This window comes from Triplophysa dalaica, chromosome 3 (assembly GCF_015846415.1).
Source record: "Triplophysa dalaica isolate WHDGS20190420 chromosome 3, ASM1584641v1, whole genome shotgun sequence".
NCBI lineage: Eukaryota > Metazoa > Chordata > Actinopteri > Cypriniformes > Nemacheilidae > Triplophysa > Triplophysa dalaica.
The window spans coordinates 5,746,417-5,771,781 of NC_079544.1; the positions used below are offsets into that span (position 1 = coordinate 5,746,417).

Below are 25,365 nucleotides of genomic sequence, written 5' to 3' on the forward strand. Positions count from 1 at the left end.
GTCTGCGCAAATGAGGATTCTGTTTCAGTCGCTGTGAAATGAGATTATTTATTTTTAGAGTTCTTGTATCAAGGCGCGTATTGAATTTGAAGATGAAATGTTGCAGAGAGCATATCATTTGCATCGACATAATTTTGCAAAACGGTAATGCACTCCTTATGATTTATATAGCGTGAGTGGAACTAGATTAAACGCTTTTCTTTGTTCGGTGAAATCGCACACGTTGTTGCATGCGACTAGTTGAGCCTCACGCGGCATGTGATCTAATGTGTCATTCTTCCAGTTCTCGGCATTTAAAGGATTCTAGTGAGACCATGTATATGGATGCTGTGAATTCTGTATTTGAATTCTGTATCTTCTGTGAATCTGATGTTTAAAAGTCAAAAATGAATAGATTTTCATGATTTTTTCATCTGAATGCCTTCTTAGAATGCTTAGTTTTATCTGCCATTTTTCTTTGTATCCTTCATGATAGCTGCTTGTATGTTCGGTTCTGCACAACTTGCACAACTCTCATTACTAATTAAGTAAAGCACAAACATTCTTTGAGCTCGCTTCAGCAAATCTCACTTTATGGTTTGCAAAATCACACTGATGCCACAACGAAAATAGCTTTTGATATTGATGGTGTTTTTGTTTTCCTTCCTCATCATTGGGTCATCAAACCCCCCCGCCCTGAGAACCGTAATGCTCTTCCTTTCTCTTTCCTCCAAATGCCCTTTTGAAATCTGTTCCACCTCTCTTTCCCGTCACCCTGTTACCCCTCAGCTGTCCTTCTGAAAGCATCTCATATGCGCTTAATGGTTGTTTATCTAAGAGAGGGGCAGAGGTGGTTAGATATTCCACACTACACATTGAAATGAACTACTACTGACAGCCTCAGGTCTTCATGCCTGGGCCGCATTTTTAAAGACTTGCTGTCTATCGAGGTTTTTTGTACATTGAATGTCAAAAATGCTATATCTTATATAGAATGCATTATGTCATATCAAACATACTTTTTGTATACAATCAATAAATCTGACGCTCCAAGAATCTGACTCTGATGGTGAGTTAATGTTCAGGTGCAAATTCAGATCTGGAATGTACATTATCATAATATGGAGTTTATTACATGTCTGTGCTATTCAGTCCGTAAATTACATAAGCAGATTCATATTTGTGCAATATTCAATAAAGTTAAAAGTGGCCAAACATTTAACTTTGATATTAATAAAAAAATGATGAAATATATTGATGTATTGATGTACAGTAATAAAATTTTTGGTTATTATTTCAGATTTTAAGGATTTTTTTGGGTTTTATGAAATACCTATGATCAGTTTTCCATTCTATATAATATATTTTGTTTCTAGTTCCATTTATTTCCTATGGCATAAAAAAACAGCAAAAATCTGTTAAAAATGAATGATAGAAAAAGCACTACTAGGGTTAATATTAATTTTAATAATAACCGCTCACCATAGTTAATATTCTAACAGCTTATATAGGCATAATGGATATCAAATAATTTACTCCAATTGACATACTCAAGGGGGAGCTGTATATGCATGTTGTCATTGTATACAAATATAATTTTCCCTTCAAAAATATTTTTTCTTGAAAGATGTTGCAATAAACTAGAAAAAGCAACACAAACACTATCCAATTTTATAGTTCATAGGATGATAAAAGAAGCTGCATGGATCACTCATTTATACTTGTGTAAATTCTGTGTCTTTGTAACAAAAAAAAATACATTACCACATCAGTCAATACTACTGTAACCGTCTATACAGTGATGAAGCAAGAATGAGCCTGCTTTGTTCATATAAAGTACAATTCATATATGATTGGTTGCTTTATTGCTACATTAACTGTTTCCATGCCTGCATGACAGTAATGTAAGTCATACAGTGTCAAGATACTTTGGTTTCCAGGCTTTGGGAGCAGAATCGGTATATAAATGTACATGTTGAAATCATAAAAAAACACCATCAAAGAAACTTAAAGATAATAATAACAAAGATTAGCGGATAATCCTAACAACCGCAGTTGAAAAGCTTAGTGATAATGCTTGTTATAAATCAACTTTACAATAGCCGCTAAAATACAAATAAACAAGCAAATGTGCTCACTGTGCTATTTTTAACCATGCCAGAAAGGTGTCTCAGACCTAAACTCTATTCTCATTATAATTTGGGAATGTCCCTCAAGTCAAAAACTCAACTCATAATTCATTCGATTTTTGTATTTTGTATAAAAAGTTGAATGACAAGGAATGTAGTTATTTCTATTTTGAAATAAGTGCTGCTGTTCGTGCTATTACACCAAAAATAAAGAATTATTATAGAAAAGAAAAATTATACCAACTTGTTTTACATAAACAACTGCAATGTTAAGTGGTTAGTTAACGTACTGTAAGACAAATTCTTGACAAATATGTGTCCTAAACTTATAGGCTAGTCTCTGTTGGGTAAATTCTATTAATAGGGATGGCAGATGTCCCTATGTCTGACCTCTCTTCTGACTTCAGCCCTTTTTTAGAAGCAGTTTTGGACACGCGAACAAGTCGCCAGCAGGTAGCCCTCCCAGTAACCCGCATCCTGCCAGTTGTGACATCGACATTTGGTACAGGAGTCAACCCACACTGCCTCGCCTGCTGGGATCACCTTGGTCCTTGAAGCATCCACATAACAGTTGGGGCCTGGGGGGAAAAAAGAGATGATTCGTGAGGTAGTTAAAGGTGATATGGGATATTTGTTCATGTTAATGCTTTATCCCAGACTACTATGTTGACCTTGCATCTTTGAATAAACCAACTTTGGGAGTTTAGCGCAGCAATAAAGATCATCTGTTAGTTTGATCATTGAAATACATTTTTATCTGATCTTCTTAGTGCTTAAAGCGATAGTTCATCCTAAAATTCTAATTTCTTGTTTATCTACTCACCCTCGTGCCATACGAGATGTAGGTGATATTTAGTAGAACCATAAAGAAGCTATTTAGGTAAATCCGCAGCCCTCCGTGCTTCATATAATGGATGTAAATGGGCGTCAAGAGTACATAAAGTATATCCGACACAAGCATGATCACTGCAGCTCCTTATGAAACAAATCGATTGTTTTTACAATTCTAAGCTGTATTTTACAGCTTCCGCCAAACATCCTGATCTCAAGATACGTCATTCATGTGACAGGACGTGCGATCAGGACGTTTGGTGCAAGGTGTAGTTTATTGCAAATAATGATCGATTCGCTTCACAAGACAATATGTTACCAAGTTCTGGTGAGAAATGCGGGATTTTTCGCTTTGATCCAATAGGATACCATCATCTCTGCGCGGGAGCTTTCGTCACTGTCATTTGGCGGAAAAACAAGCCTCAGGTTCACGAACAGCCGAGGGATAACAGAAGCTAGACATCAACTTTAAAAGCGCTGAATATGGATTTTTTTCTTAAACAAATGCATCGATTCGCTTCAGAAGACCTTTGTTAAGACCACGGTGCAGTGTCGAGCAGTTCTTTGATCGATGGATGCACTTTTTGGAGCTTCAAAAACTCAACGCACATTCGCTCCCATTCTACCGCTTGGAAGTAAAAATACGTGGTATTATAATGCTGACTGGATTGCTCTTCAAGAAGAAAACCATAGTCAGTTAGGATGCCTTTAGGATGAGCGAATCATGGGGAAATTTTGATTTGTCGGTGAAATAGCCCTTCAAGTGTAGATAATGACTCAAACTCTACGCAGTCAACAAGTAAGATGTATGTTTCAAGGGGAAACAGACTGGAACACTCTAAATCACACACAGTTACATATACAGTAAATATCCAACCAGTCCTATCAACTGAGAAGCAACATAATTTGAGGCCATTTTTCACATGGGAAAGGTATATGCTTTTGATATATGTGTGTTGTTTTAGCTGTCCACATACCTGCCTCCTCTCTGCTCCCAGTAAACACTATAATTGCCTTCATGCATTACAGTGAACAGATAAAAAAAAAAGCAGACGCTAAATTTATAAGAACTGTTCTCTTATTGCATGTACAGAAACTGTGGAGTGGCTCTATGAACACAAGACCCAACATCTGAAAATCAAAGGAACTTAACGAAGATATCATATGCAAAGACCAAATGCAAGCGTACCCATCAAACATATATGGAGGCTATAGGTACATTCTATTGCATTGGCATGTCACCTGTTATGCACTTAATTCAAATACATATATGTAAAGCACATTACAACAAGCTCATAATATATGTGACCCTGGACCACAAAACCAGTCATATAAGTAGCACGGGTTTATTCGTAGCAATAGCCAACAACACATTTTATGGGCCAAAATGATTGATTTTTCTTTTGTTCCAAAAACCATTAGGATATAAAGTAAAGATCATGTTCCAAGAAATATTTTGTAAATTTCCTACCGTTAATATTGATCAAAACTTTATTTTCGTGAGTGGATGCAGCAAAAATGGCCGGAAACACGCCTACAAACATCGCCTGCTGCTGCCCGTTCTGGGAATTACCCACTCAAGTTTGATATCGTTTTAAAGCCTGACTTTTCTACTTTCTGGTTCATTTACTCTCCACAATATCATTACAACGCCAAGCCAATAGACAGCAATAAACAAGCCTGTTTCTTCTTATCAACGGCCTGCCTTATGACTGGTTTTGTGGTCCAGGGTCCCACACACACATATGTATACTTGTTGACTAATATTCTAAAAAACGTACCATCCGTGCACTCTGGACAGCATTTTCCTTTTTGATAGACTGGGTTAACACACGGTGGAGGGGCACAGTCCGCTACCAGACAGTTGACGATACCATCGCTGTCACAAGTGCACTGCTCACACGCCGATGGCTGTAAATAAATGCACAACATGAGATGTTTTTTTTGTAAATACACTACATGTAAATAAGTCATAACTTGCATTATTATATTCTTTTAGACGGTTGAATATCAGGACCCAAAACTGCAAGGCCTTAAGCAAAACACATGTTTGTGTTGTGGCAATCCTACAGAGCCTTAATATGTTAAGATTTGAAGAGCATGATCATTCCACCCCTTCCCCGCTGTTTAAGCGGGAGCAGCATTACCACCTGTGGCTCAGTACTAGAAGTCGGGTTAAATGGACTGGAAGAAAAGGATGTCAGCTCAGGCAAAGTGTATTCCTCCGAGTCTTTCAGAAAGCTTCCATTTTCTCCTCGGGGATCCCCCATTAGCCATAATAACCAAATCAGGGAGATAATGAAGCACATATAAGCACTTCTCCCAAGCCTGTGCCACCCGAGATCTGTTATTCTTCGATTCTTCATACAGAGTATTAAATTGCACTTTATGACAACATTAGATTTGTTCTTTAAATCTTGCTCATAAGAACAATTGAGACCTTATACTAGGTTACCTGTCTTACATTTAAACTTTTACAATGAAAACTGGCCAGGAATAGAAAGACCTATGGAAGAAATTGGCTGAAATCAAACAATTATGTTTCAGAAGCAAGAAATGTTTTTTGCTTACGTTAACAAAATATATCCAATCTTGACAATGCTTTGATTTCTTTAATGCCTACACCAGATCAGAAACATCTGATTTGTTTTAAAAACGAAATACTAACTTTCATTGTTACCAGTTAAAACATCAGAAGTAGGTTAGAAACTGGGGTTACTGTGCAAATAATTTTTCAGGTTGCAACAAATATTAAACAGTGTCAATGACTGACGGTGTTCAGTATAAACAGAAAACATTTTCACACAATATTGGAAACGTTCTGGACGGGTAATTGTCTATATGGGGAGTCCCCGGCAGTTTTACGCCCCGCTGTTCCTTATTTCTCCAATAGGGGGAGTATGCAGTTTTACGCCCCTCTGTTCCTTATTTCTCCAGTAGGGGGAGTATGCAGTTTTACACCCTGCTGTATGATTCTTACAAGTTCATAGAGAATTATTTTTCTAAAACTTTTTGAAATAACAAGACAGTACAACTGCATGATCATTTAATATTTTTTTTAATTATTTCCAAGTATTATTACAAATGAGATCAATAATATATCAACATAGTAGGCCTAATAAGCCAGCCAACAACTACTATTAAGAAAACAAAATACAATATTAATTGAGCACTAACAATCACAAACGTGATAAAACCCACATGGAGTGCACATACATTTGAATCCATATCATTAAGTTAAAATATCCAATGGAAAATATCAAAGAGGTATATTGTATGTACGATAGATAATTAGATCATCTCTTTAACAACTCAAATCAAGATCCATATGGGACTTATGTTTTCAATTTGAGTTTGAACATGTTTGTGGTTGTTGGTGCTCAATTGTTGATTTTTTTATAAAAAACTTGAATACGTGTGCAGCTAAACTGAAATGGTTTATATATAATTTATAATGCAAGTTAACAGGGTCAGAATAATATCTTACCAGGAAAGGCCATCAACCCACAAAATGAGAATAAATTATAAAGAAAATAAATATGAAAATGAGTAAGAGATATCGAGTTGACACACGTGGTAAGGTTGATCCAGACACAACGTTGACCTGGTTGCCAATAAGTATTTATTGTATTGTCTTTGAGTTTAAATTACACACACACATATCTATATTATATCTATATATATTTTTTTTTAAGATGTTTAAATTAATTCATAACAATATCAATTAATCGTTTAAAAAATATGCATGTTGGGCCATTTCTTAGTAACAAAAACGATTGTTTACCATACCTATAACTCGTGATAGACGACGAAGTTATCTGTTAGGTCTGTGCTGGTGGTTCATAATGAACAGCGACCCCCTATTGGAGAAATAAGGAACAACAGGGTCCTAAAACTGCATAGGGCGTAAAACTGCATGCTCCAGGTCTGCAGACTCCCCCTTCTCGTAATTGTGATCATTTACCACGTGATGGCGCTAAATATTTTTAATTATTCTTTGTGCGCAATTCAATGATTTTGAAACAATGTCATGTAAGAACTCCTACAACGTACAAGCAGTTGCAAATACACTTTTTTTTACAATTTATCTATACTTAAAATAATCAAAGTATATTCTTTAAATATTAAACATAGCTAATATTCTTAAAACAAGTTTTTTTCAAATTTGGTATTTTGTTAGGCCTGTGATACACGTTACACCAACATTTCAATCGAGAAAGTTACAAACATTAATTAGCCTTTAATGCAACAATGTAAAACAAGATCAAAGAAAGTAAGTGACATCATTAAAAGTTACATTTGTCAAGTTTAAAGGTTTAAAAGAATTTAAAAGGCTCCTTTATTAAACGAATAGACTGCGTACATGTCCCATATTGCTGTGTAGTTCTTCGACTTTACCTGAAACTGCTGGCCCAGCTCGTAAACCTCGCCGCCGTGCTCACAGCCGATCTTCTCGCATCTCGGGCAGCAGTCTGTCGGGTAATGGCTGACATGGATGCAGGCGGCCGGCAGGGATGTGCACTCCGTCCTCGCGCATGCGGGTCCTTCTGCTGTACACTCACACTGAGTACAAGGATCCGAGTCTAAAAAGTACCATTCGCCCACATAGTACACGCTGCCGTTCGCCTCACATGTCGTGTCATGCTGTCCGGCGACCGAAAAAGCCAAAGCACACCGTCCAGTGATCAGCAGGGTGAGCCAGAGAAAACTCACCATCGGTACAGCCATCGCCGACACACTTCTAAAAGAGAAAACAAAATGCAAGCACGACCATAAATTGTTTTGTTTTTAATAAATAGAGGAGGTCAACGTTTGAAAAAGGGTTAAAGTTTCATGATCAAAATGAATGCAGGCTTTGCGCGCTTTCAAGGAGCTGTTGCGCAGGGAGACTTACGCCTCCCGGGTTATGTTTCAATTTACACGTGACAGCCAAATACCAGAATATTGATAGGCTGTGGTTTTATGAGCAATTCACTTCATCGCACATTTGTATACATTCCTTTGAATTTAAAATGAAAATAGTTATTTAAATGTAGGTTTACAAAGTAAACAAACAGAGACCATTTAACTCTTTTTTTAGCTTCTTATCACGCTGATTTTTCATTTTAGGGTATATGCATGTTTCGTATTACTTTTAAAGACTATCCTGAGCTTCAACCAATCACATGACTGCGCGAGCTCGTTTCCATAGCAGCAGGGATGTTTACGTCTGGGATACAGGAAGCGGCGTTTGCTCGGGTGAGATCCCTCTGTGGGAAAACTTGCTTTTTGTGATATAATTGTGTAAGCATGTACAGCATTTAAAATCTTCCTCTCATCTTTTTTTGTTATATGATGTGTAAGTTTACTCCCGTCAAAGATTAATGTAGCATTATTGGTTAAGCCTATCACTCATGTATTATTCCATCATATTATCAGTTCGAGGACGTTTTTTGTAAACGAATGCTTAAAATTGACATATAGACGTTGCTATGGACACACGCGCCTGACCCAAAGTTAACTTCCGGTATGTGTTTTTTATAATACAACCATTTATTTTAAATTTATATTTCATTTCAGAATTCTATTGTATATTAATTTTATTAAATTGAATTAACTACTCAACAGTTATTGATTCTTTGCGGAAATCTAACGGAAGTTGAGTTTGGGTCACATAGCATTTGTTGATGTTGTCGACACTGAAACCGATTATACTTCTATGCTATCTGCTTGAATTTATTTCCAGCTACTTCCCCTGCAATATGGTCAAACTGAATGCACGTCAGTGATGAGTTTTTGTGCTTGGCTTTGGATATAGAGGCTTCATGGACAATTTCCAACGCCAACAATCTGTGTGGAATTTAGTGAGGGAAAATGTTCCCTATTCCGAGCTTCCTGAGATCCGAGCAGCCCTTGGAAATACGCTGGTTGATACGTGTAAAGACTTATATGCAGAGGTAAATGAGTATTTTATGTCATCTGTTTAGCAAAAGCATCAATACAACTATATTAAATCAGTTCAAATCACTTTGACGCTTATTGTCGGTGTTTAAAGTACAGCATTCGTGTTGGATTTTTGGCTTTGAAAGACATCATCTGCTCTGAAGCGTAGGCAAGATGAACCCTTGCCGTCAGGGTTACAGTCTTTGGTGCTCCGCATTCATACATGCAATTTTCTGTTATAACTTTTGACACCAATAAAAAAGTGTGTTTGTGTCACTTTAAACTAGTTTTGAATTACAGCTCCCAAGAGTGCATTAACTTCCCAAGCCTAAGTGCCTGGAATGCAAGCCATACCTACATAGATCTGTTTCAGAGCTGGCTCTTTCAAAGATGAATTACTTTCCAAAAACTCCATATGTTCTGACTTTACACGCACAGACCACCATATGCATAAGGAATGTGTTGGAGGCAGCTAGAAAAAAAAGAAAAGATGCATCCATTTCATCTTTCCGCTGAACACTAAGTAGGATTTATCACCATGTGTTTTATCTGTTTGTTTGTGCACACCTGATCTATTTCCTTTTTACATGAAAAGGCAATAGCCTAACCATGAATTATAGTCTTGAATGTTTTTAATTTCTCAGAATGAAGAATTTTATTCCATCAGAATGTGTTTTTTTAAACAAATAATATTAATATGAATAATGTTTATGAAGCCTTAGCATATGCCGGCAAAGGATTAATTGATTCTCGACAATTGAAAGTACGATTTTTTTTTAACTCTGACTCTAATGTCTCTGACCTCATTTGAACCCAAGACACACTTCTAACTTTCTGTCAAGTGAAGAAGTTTTAAAAACAATCTTCTTGCTTTTATGTTCTCACTGTCTCTCTGTTGCCTTGAGTTTGTCACTGGGAAAATTCATTCAATCAAATGATAACAGTCAACAAACAAGAAAATAAAAGTCTTTCTTATCAAGGTTTAAGGACCCCGAATTTAGCTCAGCCAAATTCTCACAGAAACGTGTCTCTGGTGGATGCGCACATCATAAACACCAGGCTCTGCTGCAGTTGAAATGAGAGGAAGGCAGCTGGTCTGTGTTCGGAAGAGTTATTTCGGCTTGAAGCTGGTTTCGTGCAGGCACAGCGGGATCAGTATTCTCATGGAGCTGTTTTTGCTCCGACTTGCACTACTTTCGACAAGCTTTGAAGTGTATTTTCATAGTCCAAGGGGATGGTTGAAAGTCCCTGGCCAGGTGTGGAGATTGGTAATGGGGTGCAGACTATGTCTGCTGGAACCGTGACAGGCTTTCATTTTCGTCTCTGGTTATTTTTCACAGGGGTTTGCAAGCATATTAAAAAAATAAAAAAAATATTGTGCCGTTTTTTTTTTTATTTACCCTGAAGTTTCCTGTAGCTCCAGTGGTAGAACATGGCATTAGCCTTGCCATGTCCATGGGTTGAGAATGCATTAAACAAAAAATCTATATCTTGGATCTGCCGAATGCAGTTATAAAATAAGCAGTTTTCTACATGCACTTTAGAGATATTAGATACACTTGTGATGCGATGTATATATGTTTAGCACAGCAGCTTGTAACATTGATTTGAAAAGTGCATTCCATAAAACCTGTGCCAAATGACAAACTCATGTAACGTTCTTTGCGGATTTCCTCCATTGACCTGTTCTAGGTGGAGATGTGGGAGAACATTTGGCAGGAGATCCATATCTCTGAGCAGGGCAGCAGGCCAGAAACCCCAGTGTTCCCTCTGGCTGACCCCCCTGCTATTAAAGAGTTGCTGAAGGCTGAGATTCAATTGTTGCTGCTTACATTGAGGAAAAGAGCAGCCAGACATGGCAGGTAAGGGAAAACACCATATTGATAGTCAATAGTAACACCAACACAACATCAAGCCTCAAATATTACAACATAAACTATTTATAGTCGAAGCAAGCAAGCAAACTCTTTATAAACAGGGGTGATCTGACCGGTAGAACAATCTGTCAAAGTACGGCCGTGACCAGGTGTGTCCTGGTCATCTGGATATCCGGAAAATGTCCCTGTGGGCCGCTAACGTATGGGGCCGGAATGGACGCTTGGGCCAGACAGATGGACGTATTTTAAACACGAATGCATGCAATGCGAAGACTTTAGGCATTTAACACGATGACACGTTACATACATCACCCCCCAAGGCCCCCCCCCCTCCCCCCGTCGATAGAAATGGGGGAAGGACAATGCCATCATACAACCAACCCCACCCCGATGACATGGAATGGTGCAGGGCCGAATAGTCCAGGACCGATTTTGCTTCCCAGTCCGCCCCTATTTATAAAGCACTTTACACCTTACAATACCAAAGTGCTGTGCAGGAAAATAAATGCAAATGAATACAGACATAAAATACAAAAACAACACAATAAAAGACTCAATATAAATGTCAATATCAGTTATTAAAAGCCAAGGCAAACCGAAGGGTTTTCAGAAAAGATTTGAATGAAGAGATTAGGCCTGTCTAATAAAAGTCCTCTCTAATAAACAGTGACAAATCGCTCCACAATTCCAAAATTGCAAACTATGAAGTATGTAATGATTTAAATTACTTATCAACAGTTCTACATTACGTTCTATGTAGTATGTGATTTGGTAGTAAACAACTTGTACTAATAAAGACTAAAACTAATACTAAAGACTTAAACTAATAGAAAACAGAATTGGAGTTTTGCACCTTTTAGTCTGTCTATTTCAGTTTTTTTATTTATTTTTATTCCACATATTTGAATAAAGATTTGCATTTAAGATTTCGATTCAGTTCTTAATGTTCTGTAGTTGTATTTTATACCAGCATTTGTGTAGTGTTACAAAAATTGAAACAGGAAGTGCATCTGGACCAGTGTTGTAGACGTATTGCAGAATGGTCTACAAATGAGAACTAAAAGTTAACTTAAATGAATAAAATAAAAATAAAAGTGTGGGTTTGTTTAAGTGGATTATTTGTTTGCTTTTATAAACTAAAGTGGGCCAATTTAGACCATTGAAATAGTACATTAACAATTATACTACTACTTAAAATAGTGCTTGATAGAATATAGAAATAGAACTTTAATGTAGTGTACTTAATATAATTAACTTGAAGTATATTTAAATTTTGTTAGCTGTTGTTCAGTCAAAGGCTTCCTTGAATTTTCTTATTTTAACCTTTTCATGCATCAATTTATTGCTAAATTAGTGTTATTGCTAGTGAAATGTATAAAGAAATTGAAAATATCCAGTTGAGTAGACAGTATGCGTTTTGTTTTTGTTTGAAGAGATACTGTGACCTCTATGCATAAAAGGTTTAATAGAAAATATGTCAACAAAACTGCACTGTTTTCTGAAGCTAATAATGTTTAAGCATTATTGAACACTACAATCTTTTTGATAGACATGAATATTAATAACCAACAAGCAACTGTAACTCCAAAGCCACATTCTGAGGTGTCTGTCATCATTGTTTATTAAATATTACACGCATTACCAAAACTGTTGCAAAGGAAGATCAGAATATGTTTTAATCGGAATATCCCATGCTTTAATGACTTTCCCTAACTTGATGAATGAATATCCTGACCTTAATGGAGACCCCAAGTATTCTTTGTAGCTGATCTGGAGGTTGAGTTTATAGGTCAGGGCTTTGCTTTTGAAACGTAGCATAGCTTTAAAGAATGCTTGCCGATCAATTATTTACTTTAAAGGCTTTGACAAGGCACAGAAGCAGGACTGTTTCATTAGAATAAGGTGAAGCAGTTTAATCATGAGCAGGTTAACTACGTCAGCAGTGAAGACTACGTCTGGTTTGTTTGACAGGTCATGTTCTGTTTAAATTCGTAGTAATTCATGTTTACATTTCAATTTGTTGTCTAGTGAGCTATAGGTTTTTAAAGGTTACTTTGTGCCCACACAGGCTCATTGTGGGCCCTTGTCCAATATAACATTAGAAAGGGCATTTAAGCATCATAAACAAGAAGATATTTACAGGTTCCAATCAGACCAGAGGGGAAATTTCTCCTAGCAACCTGCTAGATAGTGAAAAGAATGTGTGTATGTTCTTAGTTTGTTATGTTTCACATCACAAATGATGCATTACTTTTTCTTTTGCATGATTTTTTTGCTGGACTGTACAACCAATTTTGGTCAATTACAGTATATGTAATAATACGTTAAAAGTTATTTTGGTTTCTTTTGCGCACATAAAGTACTCTCTCTTGTCCCTTCATAAAATGTTATTTGAATCACCATGATCAGATGGACCATTTTAACGGTTTCTTTAGTACTTTTCTGGACATTGACAGACAGAATGACCATGATGTCTATGAGAAGGCCCAGAAAAATCTAGGATGTCATCAAAAATATCCTTGTGTTCCAAAGATGCATTGAGGTCTTTAAACGTAGAACGTCATATGCACTGTAAACCCGGATAAGTGGGCAATACTCAAACTTTTTGAGTTTAAGAGGTTCTTGGTTTAAGGAAGCAGAACTTTCAAAGTTTGATTACTGTTAAGTTAAAGTTCTTACCAAATCTTAGCAAGTGCGACTTAAATATCTAATTTTTCCATTTAAAAAGATTAAGTAGACAGAACTTAAACAAATCAATACACCAACATTGCATCGTTAAGTTAACTAAATTAGACTCTTTCAGTTTCTTTATTTTACATATTTCTTAGTCTAAATATGCATAAATCAAACACCTTGACTTATGCAACCCAAAGTGAGCAAGAAGAGACTAACCTCAGAACTGGCATTAGCACAGTTACTGCTCACACTAACACTAACAATGCTTTAACTTTGCTAAAAACATGTAAAACAATCTTTTTTTATTTACTCTTCTAATGCAGTCTGACGCAAAGCATGCTGGGAATTGAAAATCCTTCTCGACCAATCGTGTTGAATTAACATGTTTAAATTGAGTAAGTTGATAAAGGATCAAATCAATTTTTTTGAGTTTTTGTAAAAACTTTAGTAAAAATAATCATTATACTTTACTAAAAAGTAAAAAAGGAACTTAAAATATTTAAGTAAGTAGAAACTTAAGTTTACATTACTTAATCTGTTTGATTATTTTGAACATTTGGGTTTACAGTGTGGGTGAGTAAAAAAATACAAAATTCAGATTTCTGGGCAAGGTTATTTTAGTTTACTAAATTTAAAACTTTGAAAACGTTACTGTACATTAAAATAAAATAAAATACTGACCTAAAAATTATTGGAAAAACTTTAACTTAAGGAAACAGTGCCTCAAAAATAAACTGAAGTAAGTTCAAAGCAGTACAATTATAATAATAAACAAAAACTAAAATGTATTAATCTTATATAGAAACATTAAAAATAAACCATAAAAATGATAAAATGACAAAAGCATATACCAAAATGACTAAAACTTTAACTAAAATGAACACCAGTTTTACAATGTTTGTTTTCAAATCTATTTTTATTTGTCTCTTTCTCAGACTTTGTTTCTTTTATGATGTCACTAATAGCCCTTGCTGTAAATCAGGACAAGTGAGGATTACTTCCCTTTCATATTGCTCCAGTTCTAGAGTTTTCCCGGCACCTGACGCAGGCCAATGCAGGAAACCAAAGAATCAATGGTTTTTTAAGCCCTTTACTATGGGCAAAAGATCTTTTGAAAGGAATTGATTTAATAGATCTAGTTAGCAGCATTTTACCCCCCTTGTCAAATAGCTCCCCTCCCTCTTGTGTGGTCTGATTTCTTGTCTGTGTGATTTGTCGTGGCTGTATGCAGTCAAGCTGCACCTGTTTCTTTATGCTAGGCCTCCACTGAATGGGCTTTGAGAGGGAACCTTAGTTCATCTGTGTGAACTGCAAATGGCCGGGTCTTTAAAAGCCAACCAAAGGAAGGTTCCTAAATCTCTGGAGAATGATACGACACAATCAGCTCAGGAAGGCCGCGAAGAGAAGCTTGTGTGCACAGCGCAGTGTGTTTCACATGTAAGTGATTTATCAGCGCAGATGGAGGGGCGATTTCAAAGGGCCTCTTTTTTTATACCCGTATGCATTGTTGGATTTTCATTCTCAACATTTTGACGTGGCGGCTCTTCTGTGCCATCTTTGTTGGCAGGGGGCGGATTCAAGTCCCTGTGAACACTGCTCATAGATCTGTGCCCACAATGTAGCCTCTGTTCCTGTCAGTACCCCTCCTTCCCGTACGAGCAGAACAGAGATTTCAGATTCTGCTTGTACCGAGTCGAGTCAGAGAAACGTGTTAATGTGTCTCCTGGGTCTTTTCATCAGGCTACAAAAGTCACACAAACATGTAAACTGTATCCTGTCAAAAAGAAAGGCTTCTCCTGTGAAAGTGGGAAAATAAGTGATACACACTACGATGTGATAGATGGCATTTGGTTAGAAAAGACCATCTGCTTGGCTTATCTTTGTTAGATTTCAGGCTGTTCAAGCAAACGTTATCCTGTAATATAGCTCTTCTGCCTCATATGTTAGTATATTGTATAAGGGGAGGTTCGAAGGAACCATTGGATTTGGTTAATGGTGCTTAAATAAAGCTGTCAGTGTGCGATTGTTTTTAAATTTAAACTTTCCTTCCGAAAGAATCACCGAATGTATTTCCTAATGCAAATCTTTATTTCTTCTTTACAATAACACACAAAAAGGCGTCCATTTTAATTTGTTTTAATTCCTTTGTAGTGGTTTTAGATTGGCGAATGAAAACATCACTTTTGATTGAGTTTAACTCTGTTGTACAATTTTAACTTGCAACCAAACCAAAAAAAATGTGCTGCTTTAATATTGTATTATACTAGATTAGATCTGATTACATTCTGCGTTTTCAGTAGAAATTTTGAGATTTATTGTTATGATTTACTTTATGAATAATAAAGTAGTTTAAAAACAGACTCTGCGAGCTTCTTTAATGAGTAATCTGAGACAAATTTGAACAGTTCTTTATGGAGATTTTTTTGGGGAAAGAGCTGAGAGTGAATTTAGACTAAAATGAAATCTGTATAAGGTGTATGTTTTCGTTTCATTGGTTTAATAAAGCTAAATCTGTATGTCCCATTAGATTTCTCTCTAAAACTTGCTTGAAGGAGGAGTATAAAACATTTCTCTCACACAACTATTGTTTGATGAAGATTCAATATATAAAGGTTCATTCAAAAACAGATTACTTAAAAATGTTCAAAAATCATGTTTTTTATTGTGCATTCCAATTAATATCAAACTAAAGTTGGCTTGTTTTGATCAAGTAATAATAACTTACTTACTAGCTAACAACTAAGTAACACATAGAAAGACAATGAAGTCATGATTTTTGATTTTTTACAGATAAACTCTTCATTTTGAAACGTAAATAGGGTTTCAAAGCAAAAACATAAACAAGTGTTTCTGCACATGGTCACCTTTGTTGCCCAAATTTTACTTTCGTAACACAACCGCAAAGAATAGTCCCTGTAGATTATTTCTCAAAACAAATCAAAAGAAATAACATGTGGATGACATTAGCTAGTAAACTTAAAGTATGTCTATCCAGTATTATTTTCGGTTACCATAGAAGATCAGTTACTTGGCTAAACTTAAATGTGACAAGACCCATTCATCAGATTAAATAAAATAAAATTTACCCAACACTCCATGCAAGGCCTGTTTAAGTATTACTGTGCTAGATATACGAACTGAGACGGTGGTGTCACTGTCCACTTCAACAGTCTGTCATTCTCACTGTGTGTCAGGGACGCTGAAGAGATCATGACCCAGTACAGTCCCAGTGTGGTGAGTTATGCACTGGGCAGCAGTAGCGCACAGAGACAGATGAGTCCTGACACCTGGTGTGAAGCTCCCAAATCACCTTCTAGACCCCCATCAAGCTTGAGCGAGATTGGGAGCAGGTCAGTGTCTCAAAACATAACTGGTTGCAAATAAAGCATTGTGTATTCACTCAACTCAATTTCCACTCCATTCCTTTTTAAGCTTTCTTTTACGCTGTTTTGGGGACATTTTGGAAAAACTTCAATAAATTGTTCTGTGTATTTTCTTAAATTCTGCCAATCTTTTTACATTCCAACACTTACATTCACCAACTCTTATATCCAGAAACATTGCGTACGTTTGCTTGTCTTTTCAATTTAACGCCAAATCCAATCTTTATTGTCTTTAATTCTGACATGCCAACAACAAGCCAACTCCTCACCACAGGGAATTGATAATATTGTCCTCTAGATGAAGAGAATTGATATTATTGTCCGTCTGATTTCCAGATCACACTCCAGCCTCTCATCTCACTCCAGCTGCGAGGACGAGATCCAGGCTTTAAGACACAAGTTAAACATCACCCATATAGATGAGGTGGTGTCCCATCTCAGGTGAGATATTTTTTGTAGGTCAGAATGTCTGTGTGAATGTTGTGTTATCGCTTTAAGCACATTATAAAAACTTTGTACAACACAGTAAATGTCAAGCGCAATCCCATTCACATAACAAATCCAATTACTTTTCTTATCAGGCAGATAATATCGGAATCATTTGTTTACACCCCAGGCAGTGTGCATAACGTTATAACTTTTTAGCCAGCAAAATTGTTGGTTTGCTGTGTGATCCTGTTGTGCCGTGCTGAAGTTATTATTGTGGAGCGCACATTCCTCAGGCTCCGATTCTCCGTGCTTTGCTCATCGAGTGTTCCTATTGGCTATGGATCGAGACCAGAGAAGACTCTGGTGCAAACAAGCACGTTCTCTTTCCATCTTTCCATCACAACTTATACATTATTGTACATCCAGGGCTGTATCACTCATTGCATGTTATCTAATATTACATGGTTCATCACCACTCTACCAAAGTATCGCCACAATTCTTTTGTACGGGTTTACACTCAAAGCTCCTCTCCCACTGAACCCCGATACCACCCTCTCTTCCCCATATCCTCCCCGTCCTGTATCTACAGGCCTCCACCCAGCCAAAAGGAATGCACACTGTAAGCCCCGCTCGGCAGGAAAGAAGGGTATTGAGATAGAGGGAGGGGAACTAGTGCAAGGCTCGATCCAACAGAACAGAAGGCTCCATTGTGATCAAATGAATAGCAGACCCGACGTAAGATTCCTCAGCCCTAAAAGACAAGTGAAGGGAACGACAAGAGTTATTTAATAAAGAGAAAGTAGGCCAGCATTCATCTGCACACTGATCTGTTCACCGCAAAACATTTCAGACCTTTACAACTCAACCTTTTCTATTGACATGTTAACAGTGTTCATGAAACAGTATTTTGAGGAAAGAAAACAGTTGAAGTTGAAATGGACTGTATGAAATGTAAATGTATCATAAATGAAGTTTAGAATCATAGTGTTTGGCATATGTCCACTTTGTTTTAATGTAGGCCTATTTTAATGCATTTCACAAATTATGGTTTGTGATTTGAGAATTTTCTATTTTGTTTTCTTTGTTTTTTTGTGCAAACTACTTTTGCATTTCACTGCATATTAAAGCCTTTTTTAAAGCATGACCGAATTTGATTCACAGATCCGTCCTGACTGAAGAATATGACGTCATGGAGAGAGATCTGCGGGTCCTGAAGGTAAAAGGGTTCATTTGTGGTTTCGATCTATATGAGAATTACTTTAATAACTTAATATCTGTGTAGCTTGGGAGTGGTTGCTACGGCATTACTATGCTGATGCTACTGTACAATGTTTGGGTAGTTGGTTTCCTAATTGGCTGCTAAATGGTTTCTTAGAGTCCTGTGTCCGAAATCGCCCCCCCCCCATAGCCTCATTTACTATGCCCTTTATACGTTTGCTACTATAGTCCAATTGGGCTGAATGAAAATGAGAGAGTAAATCGGATACTTAGGGCTGCAGGTGTCATCATCTGTTTAGCGCAAGCCTCACAATTTATGGCTGGCGGCTAGCTGTGATGTATATCTGTTGTACGTTGTACATTATTATTGTGATGCATCATGTGATTGAACGAGTGCACTTAATATGTTACACTATGAATTCAGACACCACTAAAAATGCTTGTTCCCTCAAATACACTACCGGTCAAAAGTTTTGGGACACTTGAGTGCAAAAGTACTTGTTTTTCCATCACAAAACTAAATTTTTTTTTTTGAATGGATGACTTTGACTGAATAATGAAGAAAGAAGAGCCAATAAGAGCACAGCATAGAATGAAATCCCTTTAATATTGTTATATATTGTTTAATACCTCAAGAAGCTGCTTGATAAAATGACAAGAAAACATTTTTGCAAATTCTAATAAAAAGGTGACGAACCTGAAGATGATGAAATAAAACAAACAGTTTGAATTCTTTTGTTACAACATAATTCCCATACTTCCCTTTGTAGTGTTTCATCATTTTGATGAGGTTATTATTATTCTAAAATGTGTTCGAAATATGTACACATAAGAGAGAAAGTGTCCCAAAACTTCAGTATTGAAGTGTCCCAAAATGTTAGTGTACAGTATAGAGGGCTATTTAGTACATAGCCCAAAAGTCTCTGGGCCCTATTTTCACGATCTAAGCCTTGCGCAGAGTGTACGATAGAACCCTCTGTGATACTCTCATCCCCACATATAAAATCTGTTTTGCATAGCAATGTCTGATGGATAAAAGAGCATTCTTAGTGTGTCTCAACGATCAGATTTTAAAGTAGACTGTGGAGCTGATTGGTTCAGCCCTCAATGTTTTCCATCTAGCAGCTAAATGCACAATGTAAGATTGATCTCTTCTCAATCAGCCAGAGGCACTCCAGGTTTACACCACATTCTTTCCCTGCGCCGTTGTCTTCTCTTTCAAATGATAGAGATTTGCCACAGATGTGAGGCCTTTCAGTGCCAAGAAGATGGAAATGCCATTTGTTTGTATCCCAGGCTTTTTGTCCAGACTATTGGACACATACCATTGACATCCTGTTCAAATTCATGTTCATATTCATGTCCACTGCTGTTCTGTTTTTCATATAGGCAAGGTATTGAACAAGTATAAAACAAAGGCTATGTTATTTTTAACAACAAACCATTACCTTGGATGATGAAGAAAGATTAGTTCATCCAAAAATGAAACTTGTCATTCCTCCTCCTGATGTTGTTTCATTTGATGCTTTTCTTCGTTACACACAAGGAGAAATTTCAAACAATACACTTGGTGTTTACAGTGTATATGTAAAAGTATTATATACAGCCGCGGAAAAAAAACAGAGAGATCATTCTAAATTGTCATTTAATCATAATTTCTATATTGTTCCCATTTCAGACCAGTATCTGTTAAATTTCAACAAATCAAACCTTTAGGGTGACATAAAGTCCTCCAACAGCACATGCTTGTCAGAATGACAAGACACATGAACACTGTGATAAAAATCCAGGTTAAACTATTTTTAACTTTTCCTAAATACATGAACGAATCTGACTGGCTTTAAAATGAATATGAAGAGAGAAAATACAGTGCATCTTTTTTGTTGTTTTTACCCATTTCTCAAGTTTTCATTTGCTGCAAATAAATGCAAATAGACAGAAAATAATATTTTTATATGAAATTTGGGAGAAATATTGTTAGTAGTTCACAGAATGAAACAAAAATTATAATTTTTACCTTAACACAGATGATCTGTACTGTACAGTATGTATCATAAAATGAGTCCCTACAATTTATGCATTATCTTTAAAATCTTCTGTAAAAGGATATTTTTTTACAGAATTTTACTGTTATTTTAGAGATTTTTTGCGTGTTTTTAAAATCCGGTCACAATCTGAGCGTTACAGAATTAAAAACGGAAAAAATATCAGAAAAACATGTCAGACGTAATTTTATGTTAAAAATTATAATAATTTTTATCGCTGTTTTAAGGGATTTAGTTACAGTTTAATTATGAATTTGGAACAGAACAAAATCAGAAATTAGCCAAGAATATACAGTAGTCCTTGATGTAAACATGCTGACCAGCCCAAAGAGAGACGTCTGCTTAGTTGTTCTGCATACTATCAGTGAGTTTCATTAAGAGCTTTCTCTCTCACTCCCGTACTCTACTCAGTTCAGTGATCCGCCTCATAACTGTGGCTTTGGGATGTCTTTTCCAGCTGTCTTCTGGGGTTACTACACTGCCCACAGACCACAGGCCTTAAATAAAAAGTCTTCTGTATTCTGGCAATGAGGAGCCTTTCCTCTGCGAGCTCTGTTTTACTTTTATTAAAAATGAGTGCGTAAAGATACTACACACTAGACAGTAAACAAGTCTAACATGACATTGATTAAACTTAAAGCAAATAAACTGTAGTTGTAGGCAGATTGGTCTAATAAAAGTACTCCCCTGCCATCCAAAATATAACATGTTGGCTAATGGAGATCCATGGCTTTGCAGCAGAAGCATGTGGTTTGAGGTCTGGAGTGGAAGAGTCTCTTTATAAGAGTGGGAGACAGCTGTGGAATCATTCAGTTCAATGTAAACTTCAGGATTCAAAACTCAACACTTTGATAGGTTAGAAACAAAACTGCTTCGGTCGTCAGTACCAGTGGTGCTGTGTTATGGAAAAACCTCAGGGATTCACAAAAATAAAGAGTACAACATTGTTACTTGTGTTGCTGGGAATCAATTCAATCAAACCTCATTAAATAGTCTGCAATCTAAACCTAAAAAAAACACAACAAGTCTTGCATGATGTTCAGGTTTTTCTTACTCAGCCAATGTTTACGGGTCTAATGGACAGCGTTATTTGTTTTTAAATCATTTTTCATTTTTGGCACTTCATCTTTATTTAATCTGCACAGTCACTTGGCATCTACAGATGTATAGCTGCAGATGAATTTAGCTTCATAGTCCAATTGTATGTTTCATAAGACACAATATATATAAATAAAGATATCAGACCAAAAATATAAGCTGCACAATATTCTGTATTAACAAAGTAAACGACAATCTATGAACTTTTACAGATTTTACTAACCTGACATATATCTTGCAAATGACACAGAATGATGGTGAACGATGGTGTTCACAATAAGTTTAAAAGATGGAGACCACTGCCAATACTGGCCTTTTTTTTTTTACTTACACACATAGCTTTACTCTCTATATCTTTATCTTATGTTTATTGTATTGTATTTCTTAATTTTGTATACCCATAGGCCCTTATTTAAATCATCCGGGTACTGTATTCTATCGTGTCATGGTCTCTGTGTACTGTTGTTGCATTCCTTGTATGTGCAAACATTCTTAGCGAAAAAGATCTTTCGGATTCTGATATTCTGATAACCAATTGGCCAAAAGGTAATATTTTGGCAAATCTTGTATATGTAAAAAAACGTCAAGGAATTCAAAAACTTTATAGTGAGAGAGAGAGAGAGAGAGAGAGAGTATAATAGTGTGATTTGCTTTGCTGCCTGAGGGTCTTGGTGGCTTGCAATCAAATTCCAGATTGTATCAGGAAATTCCTCTGAAGAAAATCAAGGGATCTGAAACCCATGCAACGAGAACCACTAAAACAAAGCACAACAACATAATGAACAACAGAGAGACTGAAAATGAAGAAATCCCTTCGTTTATAACAAGATAATGTTCTGGTCCCAGAACTGCGGGATCTGAAGAAACTCATAAGCTAAACATGAACTAAAAATCAAAAATACATATAAACTGTTGCCTGGCAGTGATCGGCAAGTAGTTGTTTTGGATTCATTTTAGATTACATTTGCCTGGAACTCGTTCCAATGATGTCAGTATATTGATTTACACATGTAATGACAGAGGTTGTGTGTTCACAGGAGAACATAATGAGAGCCAACATGCAAAGAGGACCTGTGTCTCCTGAACCCACTGTAGCAGGTATGTACTGAAACATTGTTGTAAGTCTTGACAAAAGAATTGAAATTGCATTTCAAACTCTCAGACGAAAGCCATCTGGCAGTACTTAAACCACAATATAAAGATATTGCACTGTTTGGGGGTGTATTTTATCGCCACTTTCTGCAAATCCACTAGTCTTCTATACAGGGTCAAGAGAGGTCTCGCGCTTATCCCATGTAACTGTACATCATAATGATTATTAAAAACATATTGTTTTTGAATGTCACTGTAAGTGTAAAAAAGTGGGTTTTTGTATTGTGTATCACCACCATCTAGTGGTTCAGTTCTGAATTCTTAAGTTTTCTGTTTTTTCCTCTGGATGTTGATGTAAAATGTGGGGCAATGTGTGATGTGCAGTTTACTCTTTATATTATGGACACTTCATTTTTTATTGACAATTTTTCTCGTCTGTACTGCAGAAAATGCATTTTTAAAATGTTTGCAGTGGAGCCGGCTGCTAAGCTGTCCATCACAGAGTTCTTGTTTTCTCTGCTGTCTTTCAGAACTCAAAGAGGAACGAAGGATCATTCAAAGAGATCTGGAGGTCCAGAGTTTGATGCGCAGCTCCTGTACCACAAACAATCTGACTATCAAAAAAACACAAATTCAGCTCAGGTTAGACTGCACGTCTCTGATAATCTCCAGAGGATCTTGGAAAGGTTCTTTCAGTATACATTTATTTAGATGTTATTATATATTGTGATTATTAAAAAATACTTGCTCTTACAGGGAAACACGTGAACTTGCTTTTTCTCCACGTAATTCAGAAAGGATCCCAGATGCAAACCATCAAACGGTGGCGTCTGGAATTTACTCATTTCATTTGAAACCCTGTCCACCCAAAGACCACTTTAGGACATCCGTTTCATCCAAACAGAGAAATCGACTCATCCTAAGCTCTTCACTGACCCCAGTCTCAGCCTCAGACACTACACAGCACAGAACACAAGAGCCATGTTTAAATCACGACCCTTCCAACAACGAAAAGTTGTTCTCCGGAAAGTCTATAATCCTGATCGACGGCAACAGCTCAAATGTTGAATTAAACTCGCTCAGTTCTGCTCTGGAACATGGAGATATGTCCAAAAAGTACAGAGGGACTTCTGCCTTCAGACTAGTTCCAGCAGCCTCAGTCGGAGAGTCTGATGCTGCCAAAGACCTCATAAAGCTGGGGGTGACCAAAGACAGTGACCTTGGCCTTCTCCAGCCCGCTCCTCCTGCAGTGCATAGAACAGCCAGCAGGGGGCTGAGGGGGAGCAGACACTTGTGTGTTCCTCAGCATGACAGTCTGCTCAGTTCTCTGTGACCGTTACAGGTCGTCCTGACATGCTGGTTTACTTTGTCTGTGTGACATGTGAAAGCTGGCGTTTAAGTTAATTCAAGTCATTTGGCAGTAGTCTATGAGAACTGAATCACATGATACACAGTCGCCTTAAAATTATGGAATCAAATTGGTTGCTTTTTTCAATTTGAAATGCATTACGCATAATGGCAATGTAGTATTGAAAATGACAATGCAATTGTTTATTTAAATATACGTTTACAAAAACATGTGTGCAACATTAAGTGCAAAATCTAAAAATATATCAATTACATTTGTCAGTTACTAGTTTTAATATGTTATTTAAATAGATATTTTTCTCTAAGTTGCAAAATTACATTGAAAATGCATTCCCCCGATTGATTATATATGTTTAAGATAGTCAAGCAAAACTTTAGTAAAATTAAAATTCTAATGTTATTTCGCTAAATCCATTAACAATAACAAGTTGAACATTTTGGGGTTGCATTTTCATTAACACAACGCCTTCTCACAATGATGCTGTACTGGGGAGGGGCGTGGCCAGCTCGAAATGCACTTTTAATCCGGGGAATGCATTTTTATTTTTGCAATTTAAAGAGTGTTAAAATATCCATATAAATATCTAAATATATTAAAACTAGTGTAGGAACTAACAAACGTAACTGTATTTTCATTTTGCACTTAATGTTGCACATATGTTATTTAAAATGTATGATTAAATACACAATTGCATTGTCATTTAACATACTGCATTGCCACTTTGTGTATTGCATTTCAAATTGAAAATATCTACCAATATGCTTCCATTATAAAATCAAATTGGCTTTACAAATGTTTTTAAGTTACAGGTGAGTTTTTGTCGTTTAATAGTAGGAAGTTGAAATTGCTCAACTTGATAAGTTGACTTAATGTAAAAAATTTAAGAAAATAACAATAGTAGTAAGTTGAAATGACTTGTAAAGCCAATAAAAAAATTGAAGGCAGCGAAAGCAATGTTTCAAAAGTTTTTCCTTAAACTAAAGGGATAGTTCAAACAAAAATGAAAAGTCTGTCATTACCCTCAAGTCATTTCAAACCTGTATGACTTTCTTTCTTATGCAGAACACAAAAGAAGATATTTTGAAGAATGTCGGTAACTGAATAACATTGGTACCTACTTTATGCGCATTGGTTCTGTGTCCATACAATAGAAGTGAATAGGTAATCGCCTTTGTTTTCCGTTACCAACAATCTTCAGAATATCTTTAGATTTCCCCAGAAGAAAAACAGTCATGCAGGTTTGAAATGACAAGAGGAAGGGTAAACAGGTAACATATCACTTTAAGTTACTTAAAATTTGTTTACATTTTATAATG

General features: G+C 36.4%; 2 protein-coding genes across 10 annotated transcripts; one reads left to right on the plus strand and one right to left on the minus strand.

Moving 5' to 3' along the window:
• Nucleotides 1-1,426: 1,426 nt before the first annotated feature.
• On the minus strand, nucleotides 1,427-7,828 carry zgc:113531 (uncharacterized protein LOC541359 homolog). The gene is made up of 3 exons (XM_056743709.1): nucleotides 7,338-7,828; nucleotides 4,721-4,850; nucleotides 1,427-2,686 (listed from the first exon to the last, which is right to left on the minus strand). Exons 1-3 carry the CDS (start codon nucleotides 7,665-7,667, stop codon nucleotides 2,523-2,525), a joined length of 624 nt encoding a protein of 207 aa, XP_056599687.1. The 5' UTR covers nucleotides 7,668-7,828; the 3' UTR covers nucleotides 1,427-2,522.
• Nucleotides 7,829-8,140: 312 nt separating this feature from the next.
• On the plus strand, nucleotides 8,141-25,351 carry ccdc24 (coiled-coil domain containing 24). 9 transcript variants are annotated; one of them, XM_056742674.1, is made up of 10 exons: nucleotides 8,197-8,277; nucleotides 8,358-8,445; nucleotides 8,737-8,875; nucleotides 10,554-10,723; nucleotides 16,585-16,764; nucleotides 17,134-17,238; nucleotides 18,389-18,443; nucleotides 22,626-22,686; nucleotides 23,211-23,322; nucleotides 23,437-25,351. In XM_056742674.1, exons 3-10 carry the CDS (start codon nucleotides 8,744-8,746, stop codon nucleotides 24,011-24,013), a joined length of 1,392 nt encoding a protein of 463 aa, XP_056598652.1. In that variant the 5' UTR covers nucleotides 8,197-8,277; nucleotides 8,358-8,445; nucleotides 8,737-8,743; the 3' UTR covers nucleotides 24,014-25,351. The 9 variants fall into 9 exon arrangements, with proteins under 9 accessions (XP_056598649.1, XP_056598656.1, XP_056598657.1 ...); XM_056742671.1 differs by lacking the exon at nucleotides 8,358-8,445 and having other exon boundaries at nucleotides 8,141-8,222; nucleotides 8,665-8,875; XM_056742678.1 differs by lacking the exon at nucleotides 8,358-8,445 and having other exon boundaries at nucleotides 8,141-8,222; nucleotides 8,665-8,875; nucleotides 16,609-16,764.
• The last annotated feature ends 14 nt before the right edge of the window (nucleotides 25,352-25,365 follow it).

Excerpts from the sequence above, each read along its gene's own strand:
- zgc:113531 (XM_056743709.1), bottom strand. The coding sequence starts at position 7,667 with ATGGCTGTACCGATGGTGAGTTTTCTCTGGCTCACCCTGCTGATCACT. Across the intron at positions 4,851-7,337 it reads AGCTGGGCCAGCAGTTTCAG|CCATCGGCGTGTGAGCAGTG; the intron begins GTAAAGTCGAAG and ends ATTTATTTACAG. Across the intron at positions 2,687-4,720 it reads CTGTCCAGAGTGCACGGATG|GCCCCAACTGTTATGTGGAT; the intron begins GTACGTTTTTTA and ends TTTTCCCCCCAG.
- ccdc24 (XM_056742671.1), top strand. The coding sequence starts at position 8,744 with ATGGACAATTTCCAACGCCAACAATCTGTGTGGAATTTAGTGAGGGAA. Across the intron at positions 8,876-10,553 it reads GTAAAGACTTATATGCAGAG|GTGGAGATGTGGGAGAACAT; the intron begins GTAAATGAGTAT and ends GACCTGTTCTAG. Across the intron at positions 22,687-23,210 it reads TCCTGAACCCACTGTAGCAG|AACTCAAAGAGGAACGAAGG; the intron begins GTATGTACTGAA and ends GCTGTCTTTCAG.